The following is a 21,499-nucleotide window of genomic DNA, read 5'->3' on the forward strand; positions in this document are numbered from 1 at the left end:
TCAAACGAAGGGTCAATCGGGTCCAACAAGACATCGCACCTGATTGGAAGTTGCACCACCACAATGCCCCGGCTCACACCGCCTTTCTTGTGAGCAGCTACTTATACCCCAACGCTTGCGCAGCCGCCCTACAGCCCAGCTGTGGCCCCCCGGACTTTTTTGTTTCCTTGCCTGAAAAGGCCGATGAAAGGCTAGCATTTTGAGACGACAGAGGGGATCCAATCAGCATGCACCTCGGCTCTCAAGGTTATTCTGTGACGACATCAATGTTTGGAAATCGCGCTGTCAGCGCTGCATCGACGCAGAAGGAGCTTATTTTGAAAGTTTTTAAAGAATTGTAACGATTGGTTCAATAATTTGTTTAAAATCGACTACTTTCCGTACAAACCCTGTATTTTCTTTGAAATTCATCTTTTCAAATATTTTCTATAGCAGTTCAAATCAAAAGTTGTTCAATGAACTGACTGAATAATTACTTGTGCTTTTCTTGCTTTAAAGATCTCCAGTCAGACATCAACCGTATGTATTTCTTTTTGGCAGATATTCAGAAGTTTTTTTTTTCTGCATTTCGGAGGCTATTTTCACGGTATCTAAGAAAAACATTAAAAGGGTTGTTGTTTTTTGGCCAACCCTAATATGTATGTGTATGTATAGAGACATACATAAATTGTAAAGTAATTACTGCCACAGATTATTCATTTTAGTCACATATTTACTTAGGTCCGGAAATTTTGAAAAATTATATATTTGCAAAAGCATTTTCAGCTAAAACAAATTGCACTCTTATTCACTCGGATTCATTTTATATCTATTATAAGTAGTATGTCACCTAATTGAGGTTCTTCGTGAACAACTCGCTTTGTGCCGAGTGCATGTGTGTTCCACAATAGACAAGCCGCCTGTCAGTTTTAATTCGAAATTATTGCCCATGAGAAAACGCATTTCCTTTATACCATACATGCACACATTACAATTTCATTCAAAGCGGGTAGTGACTGCAGGACTACGTTTTCCAGCCTCTGCAGCAAATAATTCAAGGATACGCCACAAAGGTGCCTGCAAAATGCGCGTGTTCGTTGCTAAAAGCAGTGCCTGCAACAAAAAATGTTTACATAGCTAACTTTTCGACTGTGTCCTTGTGGCCGTATTCCCTCCATATATTCCATATGTTTTTACCCTCGTCTCACTGCTGCTATTTATCACCTTCTACCACTTTCATTGTTGTTGCTTTGTTGATTTTCGCATTGCATTTTCCATTTCTTTGTTTTGATTTATTGCCATCATTTATTTCGACACACACATTCTGACGCTTATTTGTTGCTGTCACTGCCTGACGCGCCCTCCTTTCGTTCGTAGGATAACGCAAGCAAGCACTCACCCGTGCGATCGTCTGACATTTGATGTGCCTGGCTTTTCGCAACAACATTGACAAATAATTTTATTGATATAGCATGCATTTGTCAGCCCTGTCAGTATGTCGTTTCAAGAGCTTGCCAACTTGGGTACGCCATATGTAGTTTTTATTCTTATTATTGTTATTGTTTTAGACTATGCAAAAAACAGCTGATGACTGTAATCACTCACTTCACAGTTCATATATCAAATTACACAATCCTTGAATAAATTTTGGACTCAACGTGAGATTGTATCAGATGTTCGAAAATATAAAAAACTTACTGCAGAAATAGATTTTCAATCAAGGAATATGCAAGTGAAAGATAGATTATTTATACTTGTAGTACCTCTGCTGATTATCGGGTTAACAAATCTAACAGTATCAAGTTATCCTGAAAATTTAGAGTATGTAGAGAACACACTTCAACTTTTCTAAACATCTAAATGTGCTAAATGCACCTTATGACCACTAAGAAACCGCCGGACATAGGATGCAGGTATCTTCTTCTTTACGGGCGTAGATACCGCTTACGTGGTTATAGCCGAGTTAACAACAGCGCGCCAATCGTTAGGACCATAGACCATAAATCTTTCGCAGAACTTTTCTCTCGAAAACTCGCAACGTCGACTCATCAAATGTAGTCAGCGACCATGCTTCTGTACCATATAACAGGACGAGAATAATGAGTGACTTATAGAGTTTGGTTTTTGTTCGTCGAGAGAGGACTTTGCTTCTCAATTGCCTATTTAGTCCGAAGTAGCACCTGTTGGCAAGAGATATTCTGTGTTGGATTTCGAGGCTGACGTTGTTGTTGGTGCTGATGCTGGTTCCAAGTTAGACGAAATTATCTACGACTTCGAAATTATGACTGTCAACAGTGACGTGGGTGCCTAGTCGCGAGTGCGACGACGGTTTGTTTGATGACAGGAGATATTTCGTCTTGCTCTTGTTCACCACCAGACCCATTTGCTCGCTGCCTTATCCATTCTGGAGAAAGCAGAACTAACGTCATGATATCAATATCATCAGCATACGCCAGCAGCTGTATACTCTTATAGAAGATTGTACCTTCTCGGTTTAGTTTTGCAGCTCGAATTATTTTCTCCAAAAGTAGGATGGAGAAGTATTTTACAAAGAAGCTGATGCATGCTCCTTATCAGTTCTTCGCCGCCGTGTTTGAATAGCTCGGCCGGCAATCCATCGGGCCCCGCTGCTTTGTTGTTCTTCAGATGGGTAATTGCTATTCGAACTTCTTCATGGTCGGACAATAGAACGTCTGCTCCATCGTCATCGATTAGGGAATCGGGTTGGCCTTCTCCTGGCGTTATGCTTTCACTGCCATTCAGAAGGCTTGTGAAGTGTTTCTTCCATAATTTTGGTATGCTCCGGGCATCAGTCGCTAGATCACCTCTAGGGGTTCTACAAGAGTATGTTCCGGTCGTGAAAGCTTCTGTTAGTCAATGCATTTTTTCATAGAGTTTTCGAGCATTACTCTTGTCGGCCAGCCTCTCTCTTTTTTTGTCTGCAACTGCGGCTTGTTCCCCTCTTCAACTCCCGGTATCTATACATATATACATAGCTGCCATATAAACTGAACGATCAAAAACAAAACTTTGTAAGGAAAACTATTTTATTTGACGAGTTATTCAGGAGGTTAGATTAGATTATTGGCTAAACCGATTAAACCGACCACTATGGCATATGTCAATTCCTTTTATGTATCAAAATAGAGTCTTTGTTTGGAAAACTTTTTATTTGATGATATATCTGACTAATTTTTTCTGACTAATTTTGATATTGTAATGGTGAATGCAATTTGCAGACCGAAAGGCTACTGGTTTGAGAGAATAGCTAATTGTAGGCTATGCTATGGTAAGGTGGAATGGGCAGAATTTTCTTAATATTACAACAAAAATCGATTAATTGTATAGAAGAAAAAACTCAAAAATTATATGAAATTCAAAGAGTTTCTTAACATTGCTAAATTGCCACTCATAGTAAATGATAAATGTTGAATTGTGACCGCTTGCTGTTAGACATTCTGTCGACTTGGTATTGTTACCAATATTTTGTTTGTGATTAGGAGAGAACCAGTATAGTGTTAGTGTCTGTAACGAATCCTTCGCGAGTATAATGATTTTGATTAATAAGGACACTGACTATATTATCATTTATTACTGATAAATATAATACTCGTTTATTTCAAAACTGAATTGAAAATGGTAGGCTTTTAGCTTTTGAAAATGATAACAAACTCGATATTGGTAGAAAAAAAAAAATAAATGGTAACGAATTTTTATGGTTCTATGGGTGATTGCTGGCTACTGCGACCATTAATCTAGAGGAATAACACCCACCGAAAAAAAATATTGCAACTGTATGTCTAAAGCTGAAATTATACCGCAAAATAAATGATGGCACCAATGGTAATAACAGCAACAATAAGAGAAAATAGTTATATGAAATAAACGTAAGTTACCGTTACCATGCAGGAGGGCAATAATTCACTTAGTAAGCAGAGAAAACAGTATGCGAAAAATAACAAAAAATGTAATCAGCAACAAAAATAATACGGAACCAAAAAAATGCAATAAATTCAGGATTGCATTGTATGAAAAAAATGGGAGGACCACTATCAGCGGCAGGCGAAGCCACACTATGCGCAACAGCAGTCAAAATGCAACCAGAAATAGCGGAAAGAAAAAAAATGAATACAAAACAGCGGTGCAAAAAAGATTGTCATCCATTTATTAATGCTTTCTCTATCTTATACAAATCCCATGGTTGCTTGCTATAGCATGCTACATATAAGTATGTGTGTGTTTGTGGGATTTTGCAACGAAATATCCTGTTGTTGTGTATGTGTTGGCAACACCCCTGCTGCTTGTTGTTACCATTCGTGCCAGCACAAACCCATGCACACATTCATTCTCATACACACACACATACTCTATAAACCGTACAGCCATTCAAACATATCCTGCTTAAGCACACTTATTTGAACAAATAGTGGTCGTCCCATATCCGCTCTGCTGCTCCTTCGATAATTTATTGACAGTCATTTATTTAATAGAGTGGAGAATGCTAGACAAACAATGCTCATATGCACACTTATATAATTAATGCCACGCCGAAACGTGACATTGAAAATTTTACGGCCCGTATATATATGTGTGTGTGTGTGTGCGTGTGTCTGACGGTTGGAAAAATAAATAAATGATTTAGAAAAAAAGCGAAAATAATGAGATTATTGATGAACGTGTGGTGCGCACAATGACGCAAATTAACGGTAGTGGCGGATTGCAATAAAAATCTAGTAGCAACAGCACCGGCGAATAAATTATTCCTTTAGACATACATTCGTGTCAAATCCAAACATCCATGTGGATACTGTCAGAGAAGGTTAACTTTTGCTTTGTCGTTCTTTGCTGGCCTGGCATTCGTGGATTTTAAGAAAGCAAAGTAAGCGGATAAATGTACTTCAAACGCAGATGCTTAGACAAATGTATAAAGAGAATTGGAAAAAGATGCAGAACAAACATCTTTGGTATTAAGGGAAACAAATTAATCGTACTGAAGAGTTTCGGAACAGAAGTATTGGTGTAAGTAATCTTGTAATGCTTTGTAATGCTTATCTTAAGGACATTAAAGCGGCGATATAAACTGAACAAATAAACTTCGAAGATTTCTGGGTGTTAAAAATTTCACCTGCCCAGACTGTCCTGTAATGTAGTTAGTTGAATACCTATATATCAGCGTAATGAGCTGAGTCGATATCAAACCAGTCTCTCAGTTTTTAAGACATCGATCCAAAATATTACACTTGTTCTTTTCTTTCAAGAAACCGATAATTTATCGAAACCTCCGATGCCGGACCAATGTAGACGTCAGCTGCCATATCTGATCGATCGACTTAAATCTCTGAATGAAAAACTTTCTGATTTACCTTCACGATATTTGGCATATATTATTATCCAATACAACGATATAATCTTCGACCAAATGGCATAAGGCCCCCATTCAAACTGGTCGATCAAAATGATCAGGTGCTATAAAAACGCACCTTGTGAAGTATATGAAAGCTTCTATGCAAGAGATTTTAACGATTTTTTACATATAGATTAACTGATGTAATCGATGGAATTACAAATTTTGTCATGGTGCTTAAAGCATAGATTATATAAATAGGTCAAAAATTAAACAAAGAGACTGAAATACTTTTAATATGTAAGTCTTTAAGAAGAAAATAAATAAGAAAAGGCTAAGTTCGTGCCTAATCGGATGTTTATATTCTCACAGTTTGCAAGGATCAAAGGTAGGGAAGTACTTTCGGATTTTGTATAAATTTTAAAAGAAGCATAAATGCTTTAAAATAAATTTTAGCACTGAATTTGGTAAGAAATTAATTAACCGATTGCTGAGATATGAAATTTCATATAAAAGTTTCGCAAAATGTCAATTTGTAAATGTTTCACTTACTACACTTTTGTACTATTTTTATACTCTCGCAACAAAGTTGCTAAGGAGAGTATTATAGTTTTGTTCACATAACGGTTGTTTGTAAGCCCTAAAACTAAAAGAGTTAGATATAGGGTTATATATACCAAAGTGATCAGGGTGATGAGTAGAGTTGAAATCCGGATGTCTGTCTGTCCGTCCGTCCGTGCAAGCTGTAACTTGAGTAAAAAATTAGATATCATGATGAAACTTGGTACACGTATTTCTTGGCTCCATAAAAAGGTTAAGTTCGAAGATGGGCAAAATCGGCCTACTGCCACGCCCACAAAATGGCGGAAACCGAAAACCTATAAAGTGTCATAACTAAGCCATAAATAAAGATATTAAAGTGAAATTTGACACAAAGGATCGCATTAGGGAGAGACATATTTGCACGTAATTTTTTGGAAAAGTGGGCGTGGCCCCGCCCCCTAATAAGTTTTTTGTACATATCTCGGAAACTACTATAGCTAAGTCAACCAAACTCTATACGCTCGTATCCTTCAGGTATTTCCATATAGAGTTCAAAAATGGAAGAAAATCACTAAAAGTGCGTACGATGTACGAAATATGGGTGAAATGGGTTCACAACCACGCCTTCTTCCAATATAACGCTATTTTGAATTCCATCTGATGCCTTCTCTGTATAATATATTCATTAGGAACCAATGATGATAGCGGAATAAAACTTTACACAAATACGGTATTTGAAAAATATGTAAATGACGGATAATGAAATCTCAATTATCACTTTATCATGCGAGAGTATAAAATGTTCGGTGACACCCAAACTTAGCCCTTCCTTACTTGTTCCAGTGACAATTTGTTTCGGAGGTGGGCGTGATTATTATTCAATTTCATCCATTTTCACACTGTATATGGAAAGCTGAAAAGAAATCTATCCAGCAAGTTTGATTGATATCCCCTTAACAGTTTAGCAGTTATATACAGCTAGCCCACTTTCCAACATTTACTGAACTCCTTTTCCCCTCTGTCTCTGTATGATTAATTGTACCAAATTCAAGAAATTCAAAACCGGAATTCAGCTCTATTAATTTCTATTAAAAATATTTATTTTTATATTAAAAATATTAAAATATTTATTTTTATAAGTAAAATATGCCTTATTTGATTATAAGCGAGGACTCAGTGAAGACTGCGGCGAATTGTGGGTATATTTAGATAATTTTCTTCTACATGCAGACATATTTATATTCTATATATATACATATGTACATATATACATAAATTATATATGTATATAAGTAAAACTGAAATGCCTTGTCGCTTGTTACCATAAAAGTGTATTTTCATTTTCCTTTTTGTGGTGTTTTGAGGATAAAAACCAGTAACTGTGGACAGGAAGTTTTCAATAACGTAAATACAACTCAATCATAAAATCCACACTTTATGCAGTCAAATGTGTTGCTTTACGATTTTAGTTTAATAGGCCACTTATGTGATTATAACCCAGACTTGACTTCAATTTGCTAACGCACGTTTCTTTAGGCATTATTGTAGGCCTGCTCATAAAATAAGGAAATAAAAATACAACAAGTGCGATAAGCAATGGATTTTTGTTGTTTTCTTTGTTTTGGTGTACAATTTTTATAACATTTTCGTATATGCTCAGCGAGCGCATAGTTATCGAAGACCACCTTCTTAGCAGATCGTAAAACTCAGCGAAGATTATCCTCTCAAGCGACGTAGCTGACGTTTTACGAGTCGCCGTCGAGTACTTGAAATTGTACTTGTGTTTGTCAATACTACTACGATTACATTTGAAGTAAGTCCTGTTAGGTGGCATACAATGCTGCCGTTTGCTGCATTTATGAGCGTCTCTGGTGCTTGTCTTCTCTTATTACGTGAATATATAGTACAAATGTCTAACTTAGAATTTCATGTGTATATCTGTTTGCACATACTACGTATATGTATATGTATGTGTAGATATCTGCGCACATAAAGTGAAATTTCACTGCACTTCTTTGACAGTAGCACCCTTTTGAATATTTATACAGCGCTTTTTTGGAGCCTTCGCATTTTGCTTTTTATGTGTTACTTGCGTTATTATGTTTGTTGTAATATTTTCACATTTTTACGACTTGCGCGCATGCAATTTAAGCGTTGCCGCATCAGCAGCTCACTTAAATCGTTTTGTTTTTGCATTGGGGCGCATGCGAAGACAGCCGTTTGTATGCACACGTACATAAATTGCACCTTTCCGCGCCTCCGCCTGGGCCTTGTGCCATTAACAATTCCGCCATATCTTATGGCTGCTCGCGATAATGTCAAATTTATTGCATTATTTTGCCTCACTTGCTACGGTTAAGCTGCCACTGCGCCGCTGCCACTGCCGCAGTTGGGGTGTGCATAAATCAAAAGCCAAGGCAAATGTGCCGCTCCAACCAACTCCAACTGTTGAGACTGCATTTTTATGGCACTCACATAAATATTGCTGCGCTATCTCGTTCTCTCTCTCTCTCTTTGCATTTTTCTTTCCGTTCTAGCAGCCGCTTTGCTGTGCGCCTTTCTTCCCACTGCTTCTCCACTGGGGCAATGTGATAATAAATGCTATAAAAATGAAGAAAAATGTGGTTAATTTTATGAGTTTCTTCCTTTCGTGCTACCAATTTTCATATAATTTACGAGTATTCTTTGAGTTTTTACTGTTGTTGCCCTTTTCGCTACACTATGCCGCCTCTACGGCTATTCTTGCTCGTGCAGTCTTTGAAATTGCATAAATATTACGACCAGCCGTCAGCTGCCTCCAGCGGTGCTATTGAAGTGTACCAGCCAACCAAGCAGTCAGGCAGCCAAACCAACAAAGCCATCAGCATAGCATTCACATATTCGCCTCTCTCATCCGCTTAGTTAGTTCCCACTCGACACATTCGCACTTGTGCATAATTGACCGTGGTAGGTAGCGAAGTGCAATTGTGGACACGTACATAAAAGGTAAACACACATATGTACATAGACATACGTATATGCGCACATTTATTATTTGCTGAAAACTTCCCTGTTTCAGATTATTTTGAATAATTTATTATTAGCCAAATTAATGTGAAACAATTTTTCGAAAGTTTACCTTCGGTTTTGCTATATGTACATATATTTACTTAATATACATGTCGTTTGCAATTTCTTACATGGTAATTATAATCCAACAAATTCGGTATTAAAATGGAAGATATGCACTGGTGTTCAGTATACTAATATGTGCAAGATTTCAAAAAAAAAATATAAGTATGTCTTCCTGCACATTTTATTGATATAACATTTACTTTATGTGTATTTCGTTCATATTTTGTGTTTTGATTTTAATTATAATATATGACAATATTTCAAATATTGAAACTCGTTAAACAAATGTTTGAAGGCGGCAGGGCAAGGTTGTCATCAGCACCTTTTGGCTTTGCAGCTTTTGAGAACTTTGACCCGTTGTTAGGGCGACCTCCAGGCATCTGTTTCACTTACTATTTTTATACAAATAGAAAGCTTTGTTATGTCTTCTTTCAATTCGTCGATCCATCTTGATCTTGGTCTTGCTTAGTGTTCAACGCTTAGGTTTTCTTTAACGTCCTCATATTGTTCATTATTGTTACAAGGCATAGCCGTCTTAATCGCTACGCTTTGATAAATTGTATAATGATTTCGCCTTTCATAAGTTGGTCTAGCACGTGCCTCCACCTTACACGCCACTTGTGTTTTGTTTGACAGATTTGCTGTTTGGCTTTATCTTTTTCGAGCAACGTCCATAATTCTACATTGTACCATAAAACTCGTCGAATATTGTTTTTATATACATATACGTATGATAGGCAGTTTATACAGTTTTGAATTGAAAAGTTTATTTAATGCCACGTATGACCTATCAGGTTGTATTCTCTCATACACAATAACAAGGCCTACTGAGTTACATATTACAATTGAGCTTAAAATCTAAAATAATCTTCGCAATTTCAAATGAATATTCAATGCAATTCTGAGTTTCGGATACTACCCAATTTCATGGAAAATTCGCAGATTATCTTAAGGGGGGAGCCTACTTTAGAGCTTCAAAAAATCTATATTTTCAAGTTTTTTTTTGGAAAGGAAAGAAATGTCTGATGGAAATAAAACTTTTAGGATTTATTCTTATATATTTGAAGAGTCTTCCCAAATTTTTTTTATTATTATACATTAGATATTCTTCATGTTTGAAGAAATTTACGGAGGCGCCTCGAGTGTGCAATTTCTGTGTGGCGGGCAAGATGCAGGTCGCAATTTTCATCCGAAACAAAAGAAATTTTTTAATTTTCAATAGTGTAATTCGTAGGTTAGCCAAGAAAATTCAACAAAAAGTCAAAAATTGAACAATTTTTCGCAGATTAAAAAAAACTGAATTTAAAAAAAAAAAATTACTTTAAGTCGTTTAAAACCCGGATTAATGTTAACTTTCTTAATGTGTTTTAGGTTCACCTAGAAGAGAATTTAATTCCAAATACAACGCATTTTGATTCGTTTCGATAGGACGTTTACTTATCTTTCCCGCCAATTAAGAAAAATCGTTAAAATGAAAAACCGAGAAATCGCGCGTCAAAGTTTTCGCTTTCTGCCCAATCGCTCATATATCTGCTAAACGCTCGGTCACTATTTCCCTTCTAGCTCCGAAAATATTTCGAATTCCCATCTAAAACTTTGGGGACGTATTCTTAGATTATTTTTAAAGAGATTTAAGCAAAAAAAAAAATCGATTTTTTGAAGCTTCTAAAGCAGGCTCCCCCCTTAATAGACAAGCCTGGGAAAGACTTAACACAGCCGTCTTCATACAGATCAATCAGTCTTTTACCCTGGCTTTCTAAAATATTTGAAAAAGTGTTACTATCAAGGATGACTCCTTTCCTCCACGAAAATAATATAATACCAACGCACCAATTTGGGTTTCGTGAAAACATAGCACGATAGAGCAAGTAAATAGAATTAGTTTTCATTGTTTTTGGACATTACCATATACTTTTTGCATCTTATCCTAGAATTTCAGAGCAATTTGGTAAGCTGCTACTTTGATATCAGTGAAGATTTCAGATAGAGCGAGAAATATAATCAATAATCAACTTATGTATTCTGTTCGTTGTTGTGCTCTAAACAATCCTCTATTGCCTGTTTGAAGGAGAATATTTAAATCAAAGGAAAAATGTACCTACAAATCTACCTATTTTACGTATTTTCAACTGAAAAAATTATAGTTTAAAGTAAATATACATAAGCCAAAGAGTACTAAACTACAAAGGCAACCAAAATGGTAAAACACGAAGTACGTAAACCTGAAATATTTTAAAATTCAAAGAAAAAATTTTATACATTTTTAGTCGTTTTAAGTTTAAATTAAATCAATACTTCGGGATCACAATATAAAAAAAAAATAAATTTATATGTTAATTTAATTATGATTTTATGTATTTTTTGAAACCATGTTCATGCTACCTATAGCATCCGTATGTAATTGTAATTGTGTGTGTTTAATTTTGTCAGTTGGTGCAGAATTGAAAATAATCTTTGTATTTTAGTGCTTAAATTTATGATACGCATTTTTAATGTCTGTATCATAGCCAAACAGATTTCTCTTTCAAAACAGCTTTTTATTAAGATTTTGCCACCCTTTTAGTTATTTATATAATTTTTACAAAACGTTTGGTCTAGTGATTAAAAAAAGTACTTAAATCGTAGGGATCATGTTATTTTATGTACATATATATAGGACATTCTCGTATTGCAAAATTTTAGTGTCCACCAAAAAAAGATTAATAGAAGTAAAAAAAAACTCGGTGAAACTGGCTTAAAATAAAAACAAAAAATTTTTAATTTAGTTTAATAAACATTTTTCATGGAAATCATATTAAATATTGGCTATTACTGGCATTTAGTATAAAATTAAGGGATCGCCTCAGAGTGACCCCCGGAAAAATCACAAATTTTTGCGATTTTTTTTATGTTGAAATTAACTAATCGGTCTCCTTTTTTATATATAAATACATTTATGACGAATGCAAAATGTTTTTTTTATGCTTATTTATTGTGTGTATATTAGTTAAATAAATTATTGAAATTACACGTAAAAAAAGGTAATGTATGATGTCCACGATTGCGGTCGCAATTTTGGTCTAAAAAAAAATTCCAAAAAGATTTTAGTTCGTAGGAAAGTTTCTTTCGCGCTATGAAAGCTTTATTTGATTTGTTTTTTTTTTTTTTTTAATTTGACACAAAATGGTGGCGGTTTGAAAAAAAGTAACGAATTTGACCTTTTTTCGGCAGCTTTTCGTAGAAAAAAGCTTCTATAGCGCGATAGAGAATGTCGTTGAAAATGTTCTCTCCAAATTGGAACTAGATATCTTCAAAACTCTTCCTTTGAGAGTGGAAACCGTTTTGAAAAACACCATTCTAAAAAAGCGCGTTTAAAAATTGGAGTCGCTGTGTTTACCTTTCTGTTACCTTTCTACAAGAAACGCAGTAGCGACCGTAATGATTTGAGTTTCGATTTCAAAATTTGAAAGATTGTTTATTACTATATATACTATCATATAATGCAAGAAATAAATTCGATATTTCGAAAATTTCCCAGTGAGATGATCCTTTACAAAAAAAAAACAAGAAATAGATTTTAAATACAAAATTTTTACTTTTACAAAAAATTATAAAAAATAAAATTTACCATGAGAAAATATCTCTAATATAGCATAATAACATTTTTGAGTTCGCAAAATTTCATCGATTTATCTCCATTAGTTTGTGAGAAATTAATTTTACAATTTTACCTTTATCTATTTATTTAATTTTAGCTCTAAAATTCAAAATCCAATAACATTAACAAAAAATTAATTTTGACGAAATATTTATATTCCGGAGTATGCGTCTGACCCCTCATCCAATGAACTGCTAATTCTCAAAATCAGTGATTTTACGAAAGTTTCAGAGATCACTTGACGTGGTTTGATCCATATTCCGATAGGTTATACCTTTAACAATAATGCACTAAAAATCTTAATTTATGTATATCTCTAACAGTTTTCCAGTTACAGTCTTCTAAAGAGCACTCGCTCAGCTCAATCAGCTACATTTTTCAAATTTGTTGGAGTGATGACGCGGAGACACATTATTGGATCACATTTTAATAAAAAATAATCTAATTTTGGCAGACCAAAATAACCACGTTAAATTTATTCTTTACAACGCCATTATTTTAGCAACTAGAGAATTGTTTTATGTTACAACCACGCAAAATAACTGTATCTAGCAGTGGAGGGCCTCTTTTAGCGTCAAGGAAATCGGGTTTGTCTTGAAAAGTATCTAATTTTATTATTTGAAAATTTTAATTTTTGGTATAGACAAATATACCCTCAAATTTTAAAACAATTAATAAAGTATTTTTTTGTATAATTCACAAAAGCCGTTTAATTTTTTTTTTTTAGTCGGTCACACTCTGATGGCATCTTAAAAACTAAATCTTTTAGCAATAAATAAGAAAACGAGTGTTCTAAATATATATATGCTTAAATAATATTAAATTATTTCGCTTATATCGTGTTTTCATGACAAAATTAAATCTTGCAATATATTAAAAAATACAATAATTTCTTCAATTTTTATTTATTATTTTTGGAAAAAAAGCCGCATAGACAAGTTGCATTTTAACAAATTTGAAAAAATAATAATTATAACAACGAGCTGATTTGCCATTCCAAAAGCGTAAAGCAGTTGGTAAAATATAAAAACATTTTGAAATCAGATATTTTTAACTGGCATAGCTTAGATGTGGTTTTAACATTACACTCGCATATCGAATAATTTTTTCATATTTAAGTCTCCTTATTTGTATCTTTAATAAGAGAGAATACTATAAAATTCATGTAATTTATTTCTTTTTGCGCAATATTATTTATAATTTTATTCTCTTATATGTATTACGTATTATATAATGGACAAATTACTTAAAATCCGCAAGTTTCTATAAAAGTATGTTGCAAAACGTTAGATGAATAAACTTCAGTGATCTTCAAGAAACAAAACCATTTATTAATTCATTAAAATCGATTTCGTATTGGTTAAAATGAAAAGTCAAAACTCCGACGGCAAAACGTGCGCAACCTCTTGAATGCAACAACAATGCAAATAGCGACACTAAAGTTTTTTGAGTCTACCATGACAACATAAGAGTCCTAACACTTATTCACAGAAGTTATCAGCATAAATAATTCTAATTAAAAAACTAAGGTGTTTTTAAGCTTCATAAGAACTACTTCTAGCTCAAAGTTTCACGCGAGTTTTGGCTGCCTACGCCTACTATACATGTTCGTAGGCATTATATGTATGCAGATGTAAATAAGTAAACACACGTTTTGTATATATGTATGTAGTAACCTGTATAACATGCTAACTAACATTTTAACGGCACTAAAGACCCAAAAATGTGAGCAATTTACAAGCGTACGCAACAATTTAGCAGCTTGAGTAGCGTCTACAACAATATAAGCACAAACAGCGCGACGCGACATCGTGTGGCATCACTGCACCAGCGTGCAACACGACTTGTTATGCCGACAACGCGCTACATAAAAATAAAACTGGAAATTATAGTGCTTGTTTTTGTGCCTCATCGCGACTTGCATCGAAGCTGCTACTGTTGTGTTGTTGTGGCATTTGTTTTTGCCGCCGTTGTTGTACTGAAAGGCGTGATAAACGTGACAGTTTAATTGCAACCTTTTGGTCACTTAACCGAACGCAATGATTGCCGCTGACAGCAGCGCCGACGAGTGAGTGGAAACAAGTAGACGGGCAAACGGTATGAGAGCTGCTTCCTAACAAATAGTAAATGAGCGCGATCTCACGAACAGCGCAGCAATTTACTTGCGAGAACACTAAATTAACATTTAATTTATTGTTTACTAATGCAAAATGTTAAAGAGTGTGGCGCTCAGCGCACACTACGGCTCTACAAAACGCTCAATAGAGTGTGCTCAGTACATATTTTCCCAAAAGGTAACCCCATTTTAAGTGTTGCCATTGTGGCGTACGTCAAAGCAGCCCATTGATTGGTTATGCAACTCCAAAATTGAGCGAGAGCTGAGCGTTAAAGTTTCTAAAAGCATTTTTCTGCTCCAACTTAGCTACAGAGAATAACCTGTTACGCTAGGTGTTATATACGCGCTCTTTGCCGCATTGCAAATTACACACCAAACGTGCCTTGGCAATGCACTTTTTCCTAACATGTCTGCCGACAGCAGCCATCCATTCATCCATCCATTAACAAACCGCTTGACAGCTGGTTGCCACAATTAGCACTGTGCATATGTATAAATGAGAGAGTTAGGCTGTCACTGGCGCTGCCGTCGCACGTTGCTAAAGATCAAAGCACTTATATATTTTTATGGCGCATGCGATTTGATTGGACAAAAAGTACGCCATATTTGAAAATTACGCTATAGCGCTCTTGCTCGCACGCATCTATGCGCACTCGCTCACACTTACAGCTCCAAAAGGTTGCTTGCTCATTTCAGGTATTGAGAGAAACGGTAAATGTTGCCAAATTGTACTGAAGCAGGCGCTCTCTTGAAGAGTGTAATAGAGTTGGACGGCAGCGAAGCGCTCTTGCAACGAGCTAAGTCGCAGCACGACTAGCCAGTAGCTAAGCAAATTGTGTGTCACAGAAATTTCAGTTCGTGTTTGGCTTCCTTTGCGTTAAGACGTGTTTGAAAAGAAACTCGGAACGTGGCAAAGTAAATACACTTTGGCTATACTTATATATACCCACAAGCAAATTTGATAGTCATAATAAACGGTTGTGTGCTCAAAAACAACAAGGTTGAAAAAAAAAAATTATAAAAACAAATAAATATTTCGAAATTATCGAAATAATTTGTGTTCAGTCATTTTGTGTGGCGCTCTAAAATACAAATTTCAAAATAAAAGTGAACTGAGCAGCGCCAAAGCATTTTGTGAATAAAATTTAAACTTTCGCTGCAAAGAATATACAAAGAGTTAGTGCTAACTAGAAAACAATAAATTGTGCTCACCCAACTTAAATGCTGGATTACTTGAAAAAAATCGTTAAAGTAGCTTAACAGCTTGAAAACTCAAACAAAAATAAATTGTTGGATTAACCATCGCCACAACACCTCTACTAGCTGCTATAAGGCCAGCTACATCATTACTCCCATTGGATTAACCATTTTTGTGGATTAGCTGTATTATTCAACCTCGTTATCCACGCTTTCTACACAACCTTTGGATTTGCGTAAAATGGTTGTTTTAGAAGGTGGCGGCGGTGTTGTTACCATTGGCAACAACCAATATCTGCAGCCCGACTATTTATCACCAATACCAACAACGGTGAGTTTCTGTCAAAAAAAAAATAATAAAATAAGAAGATAAAAAAAAGTTCTGTAAATTAGGAAGAAATGGAAAAATTATTAACTTGGTAATAAAGGCTGTTGTTGAAGCAGTTTTGGGGCCATTGAGCAAATGCTGAAATGTGTAGGGAACTGGTCAAAATTTTATGAGATTTAAAATGAGCTCGATATGCTTTTCATAACTCAAAAGAATAAAAATAAAACAGATATACTATTTTCTTTATTTAGGAAATTTTAACATGCTTTCTTAGTACCTAATGTAATCAAATCAGTAATTTTAAATAAAATAGAAATGATATTTGGCAAGTTTGAAAATAAATGCTTTTGAGTTTGAAACAAACCATTATCCTAAAATAAATTATGCAAGAAAAGAGAAACTTGTCGCATAAAAGTGAGGAAAAAGGAAAAAGTCTCCACTTTATGAAAGCGTAGAAAGAACAGTCAACCGAAGTCGATGTCGACATAATAAAATATATTAAAAACTTACAAAAAGCAATAACTCTTCCAGGTTTAATAATATTAATTAATATTGCAATAAAAAAATATTTGATAAATTGAATATCCCAAAGTTTTAACCTATGAAGGAAATTTAAACATGAGAAAATATAAAAAAATTTTCTTAATGTTGTTGTACATGTTATGCAATAAGCAAAACGTATTATTAAATTAAAAGATATAAAATTTTGTTATAATATTAGACTCCAGCTAAAATAAAATAAAAGAAAAAATAAATAAATTGAACAAACTTTACCGAAAATTTGTTGGTTTCATACACAAAATGGATTCGAAAAAAATAACTAAAATTTGATATGAAATTGCTAATATGAAAAATTTAAAAAAATTATTTCTGCTGAAATAATAATCACACTTTTAAAACCACAGACTGCTAGTTGAATACGGTTCTTTCCTCAGTTCACAGTCGAAAATAGTTAATCGTCTCAAAAACCAAATATTTCTCTAAGCGCCACAGTTCCGCATCTAAGTTCGAGTGAGCCAAAAGTTAATTATTTCATATTTTGCTTTTATATCCCAATATTACACCTTATTTATTTATTTATTTACTTATAAAAACATGTTTAAAGCGCTCGTAAAAGAAAATTTAAAATATCATAAAAAATGCAATCAAAATTCGTGGAAAAAACACTGAAAACATTAAATGAAATTTATTTTTATGATCATATCACCGATTTTATTGACATCGTAATCTCTGTGTCACAATATGGACTCATAAATGTTGGTCATTATAGCCACAGAAAATGTCTTTATTGTACTGTCATGGGCGGTGAAAGCTGTTTTATAGCTTGAAATTCTTTCGTAATGTAGCTATCAAAACTGAATTATGGTTGTTTTTAAGTAAGCAATGTGAGACATTAAAATCAAAATTTCAAAACAAAGTAACCAAAACATTAATGCAATAATATTAGCGACGGCATTAGCTGGGTGCACCTGTGGAGGGGCGGGAGAAATTTAAGCTGCGCGTGCAATCAGAAATAGATATATTTAGTATGAGTACATATACATAAATACATACAGATATAGAGTTGAGATGTATTTTTGAATATATGTATGTATATAAGAAGCTATTCATAACGGATTTGTTATGAATATGCTTTAAAAATAGTCTCTAGCTATAATAATAAATTGAAAAGTTATATAAACATTTACTTATGAAAAAAAATTTCCGCTCTTCTCCTTCCAGATGGACGCCAAGAAAAGTCCACTCGCACTGTTGGCACAAACTTGCTCACAAATTGGCGCTGATTCGTCGGCAGTCAAGCCATTACTCGCTATGGATAAATCAAAGAAGTCTGCATCTTCATCTTCGTCATCCACCTCATCGAATGCCAGTACGGACATGAGCGCTTCCAAGTCGCCAACACAGGCTAAATCACCGAAATCCACCACACCAAATACCACCGAGGTGAAGTTGGCATTTAAGCCCTACGAAACAAATGTACTAAGCGCTCAAAACCACAATACATTCAAGTCATCGTCCTCAACGACTGTGGACGAGCAACGACCCAGCTCAAAATGCTCCTCTAGCGGTGGTGTAGATAACAATACACGTGTGCCCTCACGCAACAAATCCAATTGTACACCAGAATCACATGCCATCAAAATGGAGAATATGCATGGTATTACACCGACACCAAGTGATAATAATCGCAAAACTGTGTCTCCCGCCGGTTCTTCACAACGTGGCGCCAGCCCCATTGTACGTTCCGGTATGGAAGTACTGAATAATAGCAACGGTTCTGCCACGCACCCGAAGGAGATGAGCAGTATGGCTGCGGCAGCCGCTGCTGCTGCTGCTGCTTACAAAGCGGCCGGTCCATATGGCATTAATCCATTATCGGCGCTCTGCTGTCCCCCCGGTATGGAGCAACATGCCAATCCCGCTTTCCGCCCACCGTTTGCCGGCGGCTTCTCACACCATCACGCAGCAATGTTAGCCGCTGCTGCTGCAAGCGGCGGTTACCCAGGCGGTCCCAATGGTCCGGGCTCCCAACCCAATCCCTACATCAGCTATCAACGCATCAAGACACCATCCGGCGGTGAGGCTATTGTACCCGTTTGCAAGGATCCCTACTGTCCCGGCTGCCCGTACTCGGCACATACGCAACAAATGCTTATGGGTGCACCGTGTCCAGCTGGTTGCACACAATGTGAACATCAAAAATACGGCATGGCAATGATGGGCGGCGCCGCTGGTCTCCCACCGAGTCATCCTTACTCGCAAGCCGCCGCTGCTGCTGCCGCTAGTGCTGCTGCGGCGCGCTCAGCGCCATATGTCTGCAGTTGGGTGATAGGTGACGCTTATTGTGGCAAACGTTTCCAGACCTCCGACGAACTGTTCTCACATCTGCGCACGCACACCGGTAATCTCTCGGATCCAGCTGCTGCCGCCGCCGCTTTGGCTCAGTCACAGGCACAATCATTGTTGGGCACACTTTTCCCACCATCAGCACTCCGCGCCGGATATCCAACACCACCTCTAAGTCCAATGAGCGCTGCTGCTGCAGCACGCTATCATCCTTATGCCAAACCCGGTGGCATACCAGCTAGCGCGTTGACTGCACCATCCGCCTTCGGCATGACTGGCTTTAATCCCGCAGCGGCTGCTGCAGCAGCGGCTTTGGGACCCTACTACTCGCCCTATGCGATGTATGGTCAACGCATTGGCTCGGCAGCGGTGCATCAGTAAGCGATTGCTATAGCGAAGCTGAAGCGCGATAAATGCTGACAACAAGGCTAGTCAAGGAGAACGAAAGGCTAACCGTGTGATCTTTGAGTGAGGCGCGTGCGCACATGTCGACCGTGAGGCCAACAGTGAGTGAGGCATAGGCATGGTGGGCCGCGCACTCGGTTACAATATGCATACCAAAAACATGAAAGCGAAATAAAACAGAAACAAAGATCTGAAAATGAAGTTGGAAATTGCAGAAAAAAGGCAAAAAAATATAAAACACAAAAAACGTTAAAAAATGATTAATACAAAATTGCGTTTCAAAAAAAGTATAAAACCGTATGAAAAAATTTCAATTTGAGAATGCGCTATTGTTGCGATCGTTTTACACTGTGATACTAAAATGTAGTTGGATGCTAGGCTTATTAGGTTTTAAATGATGAACATATGACTTACACACACATGCATACATGCATCGATATATATATGTGTATACGCATATGTATTTGTGAGCAAAAACGTAAAAAGTAATTAAAGTTTTTAGTTGTAAAATGCAGCCAAAGCATTTCTTTTTCAAATAACCATGAAACCTTAACAAAAACAATCACATTAACTAGTTTTTTGTTACTATTAATTTAATATATATATATATATATATGTAATATGTCTGTACGTTTTGCCTTTAATTATATAATTTTAAGCGTGAAAATTGTGAATTAGTTTTTTGTTTAGTATCGAAAGCGCACACAAAGGCCTTTCGCTTACAGTTTATTTGTTTTAATGGCTTTTAAAAATTTAATTTAGCTATGTAATAAATGTAATATACATACATGCATACATGCATAGATGAAAACATGAAAAACTTGAAATATCCACTTACAATCCATGTTTAACTGCATATGAAGCGCTTGTATGTGTTTATATAATTCAAACAGATTTCCATAAAACGAAATATAAAGAGTCAAAAACTTCAACTACAAACTTGATGGAATAATTAGTTTTCATTTTGCAATTAAATGAAAATAATAAATATAAATATTAAACAATAAACGTTAGTCTTTTAATTATATTCATTGGAAACGAGGAATTGGCAGTTGCTTATTTCCTCCTAAAAATAACACAATCTCGTTGGGGAAGCAAAAAACTGTTGTTTACTATTCAAACAAAAATGTGTGAGTGGACAACAAAAAATTATAAAATAAAGAAAACTCTGAAGGTAGGAAAAAGACTTAAATTTAAATATGGTTGCCATATTTACCTTGAATTTAAAAGCTCTAAGCCCTTCTACTGGAATCAACGTAATCTTTTGACTTATGCCCACTTTAGAACTGAAAACATATGACTACTCTAGTTAAAGGCTCAGTAAGGGTTGCTTTAAGAAACATATATACTACTGTGATCAAATTGAAAATTTTTAATTTATACTTCGAATCGGTACATTTATCTGTAAGTTGGTAGTACTGTTAGTGACATCTATGCTAAATTTCACGCCAAAATATTGATTAGTATATGAGATACGCGTCGTTTTGAAATGTTCTAAAAGTGAATTCACCACATTCGCCCGATGCACCTTCGTGTAACTTCTGGCTATTCAGCAAACTCAAATGACCACTCCGAGGCACAATTTTGCCTCAATTGAGGATATAAAAGCTGAATCGAAGAGGGCTCTGATGGCCATAACGACGGAGGATTTTTCTAAGTGCTTTAATGACTGGAAAATTCGTTGGCATAAGTGTATTGCAGCGGGTGGGGATTACTTTGAAGGATATAAATTGAACCAAATTCACCTTTCAATTTGATCACCTAGATCACCAGATCCCTAGAGGCCAAGTAAAACCCAAAACAGAGACATCCAAAATATGTCTTCATAAAGTAATGGACATACTCGTAATCTTAAAGAAGAGAAGTACTATTTCCAGAAAACATTTTATTGATATTTCCTACTCTCAAATATGGTAACAAAAGTAAAGTCTTGGGGTCAGTTATGTTTGAGGTATTAGCCGCTATCAGGTTGATTTGTAACCATGTGAC

The 21,499-nt window shown here is 35.6% G+C and overlaps 1 protein-coding gene across 1 annotated transcript; it reads left to right on the plus strand.

The window, feature by feature from the left end:
- The first annotated feature begins 15,602 nt into the window (after window positions 1–15,602).
- LOC120768454 (zinc finger protein Noc) lies at window positions 15,603–20,518 on the plus strand. Its single transcript, XM_040095155.1, has 2 exons — window positions 15,603–16,261; window positions 17,981–20,518. The coding sequence occupies exons 1-2, from the start codon at window positions 16,172–16,174 to the stop codon at window positions 19,484–19,486; spliced, it is 1,596 nt and encodes a 531-aa protein (XP_039951089.1). The 5' UTR covers window positions 15,603–16,171; the 3' UTR covers window positions 19,487–20,518.
- Window positions 20,519–21,499: the final 981 nt, after the last annotated feature.

Source organism: Bactrocera tryoni, chromosome 2 (genome assembly GCF_016617805.1).
Source record: "Bactrocera tryoni isolate S06 chromosome 2, CSIRO_BtryS06_freeze2, whole genome shotgun sequence".
NCBI lineage: Eukaryota > Metazoa > Arthropoda > Insecta > Diptera > Tephritidae > Bactrocera > Bactrocera tryoni.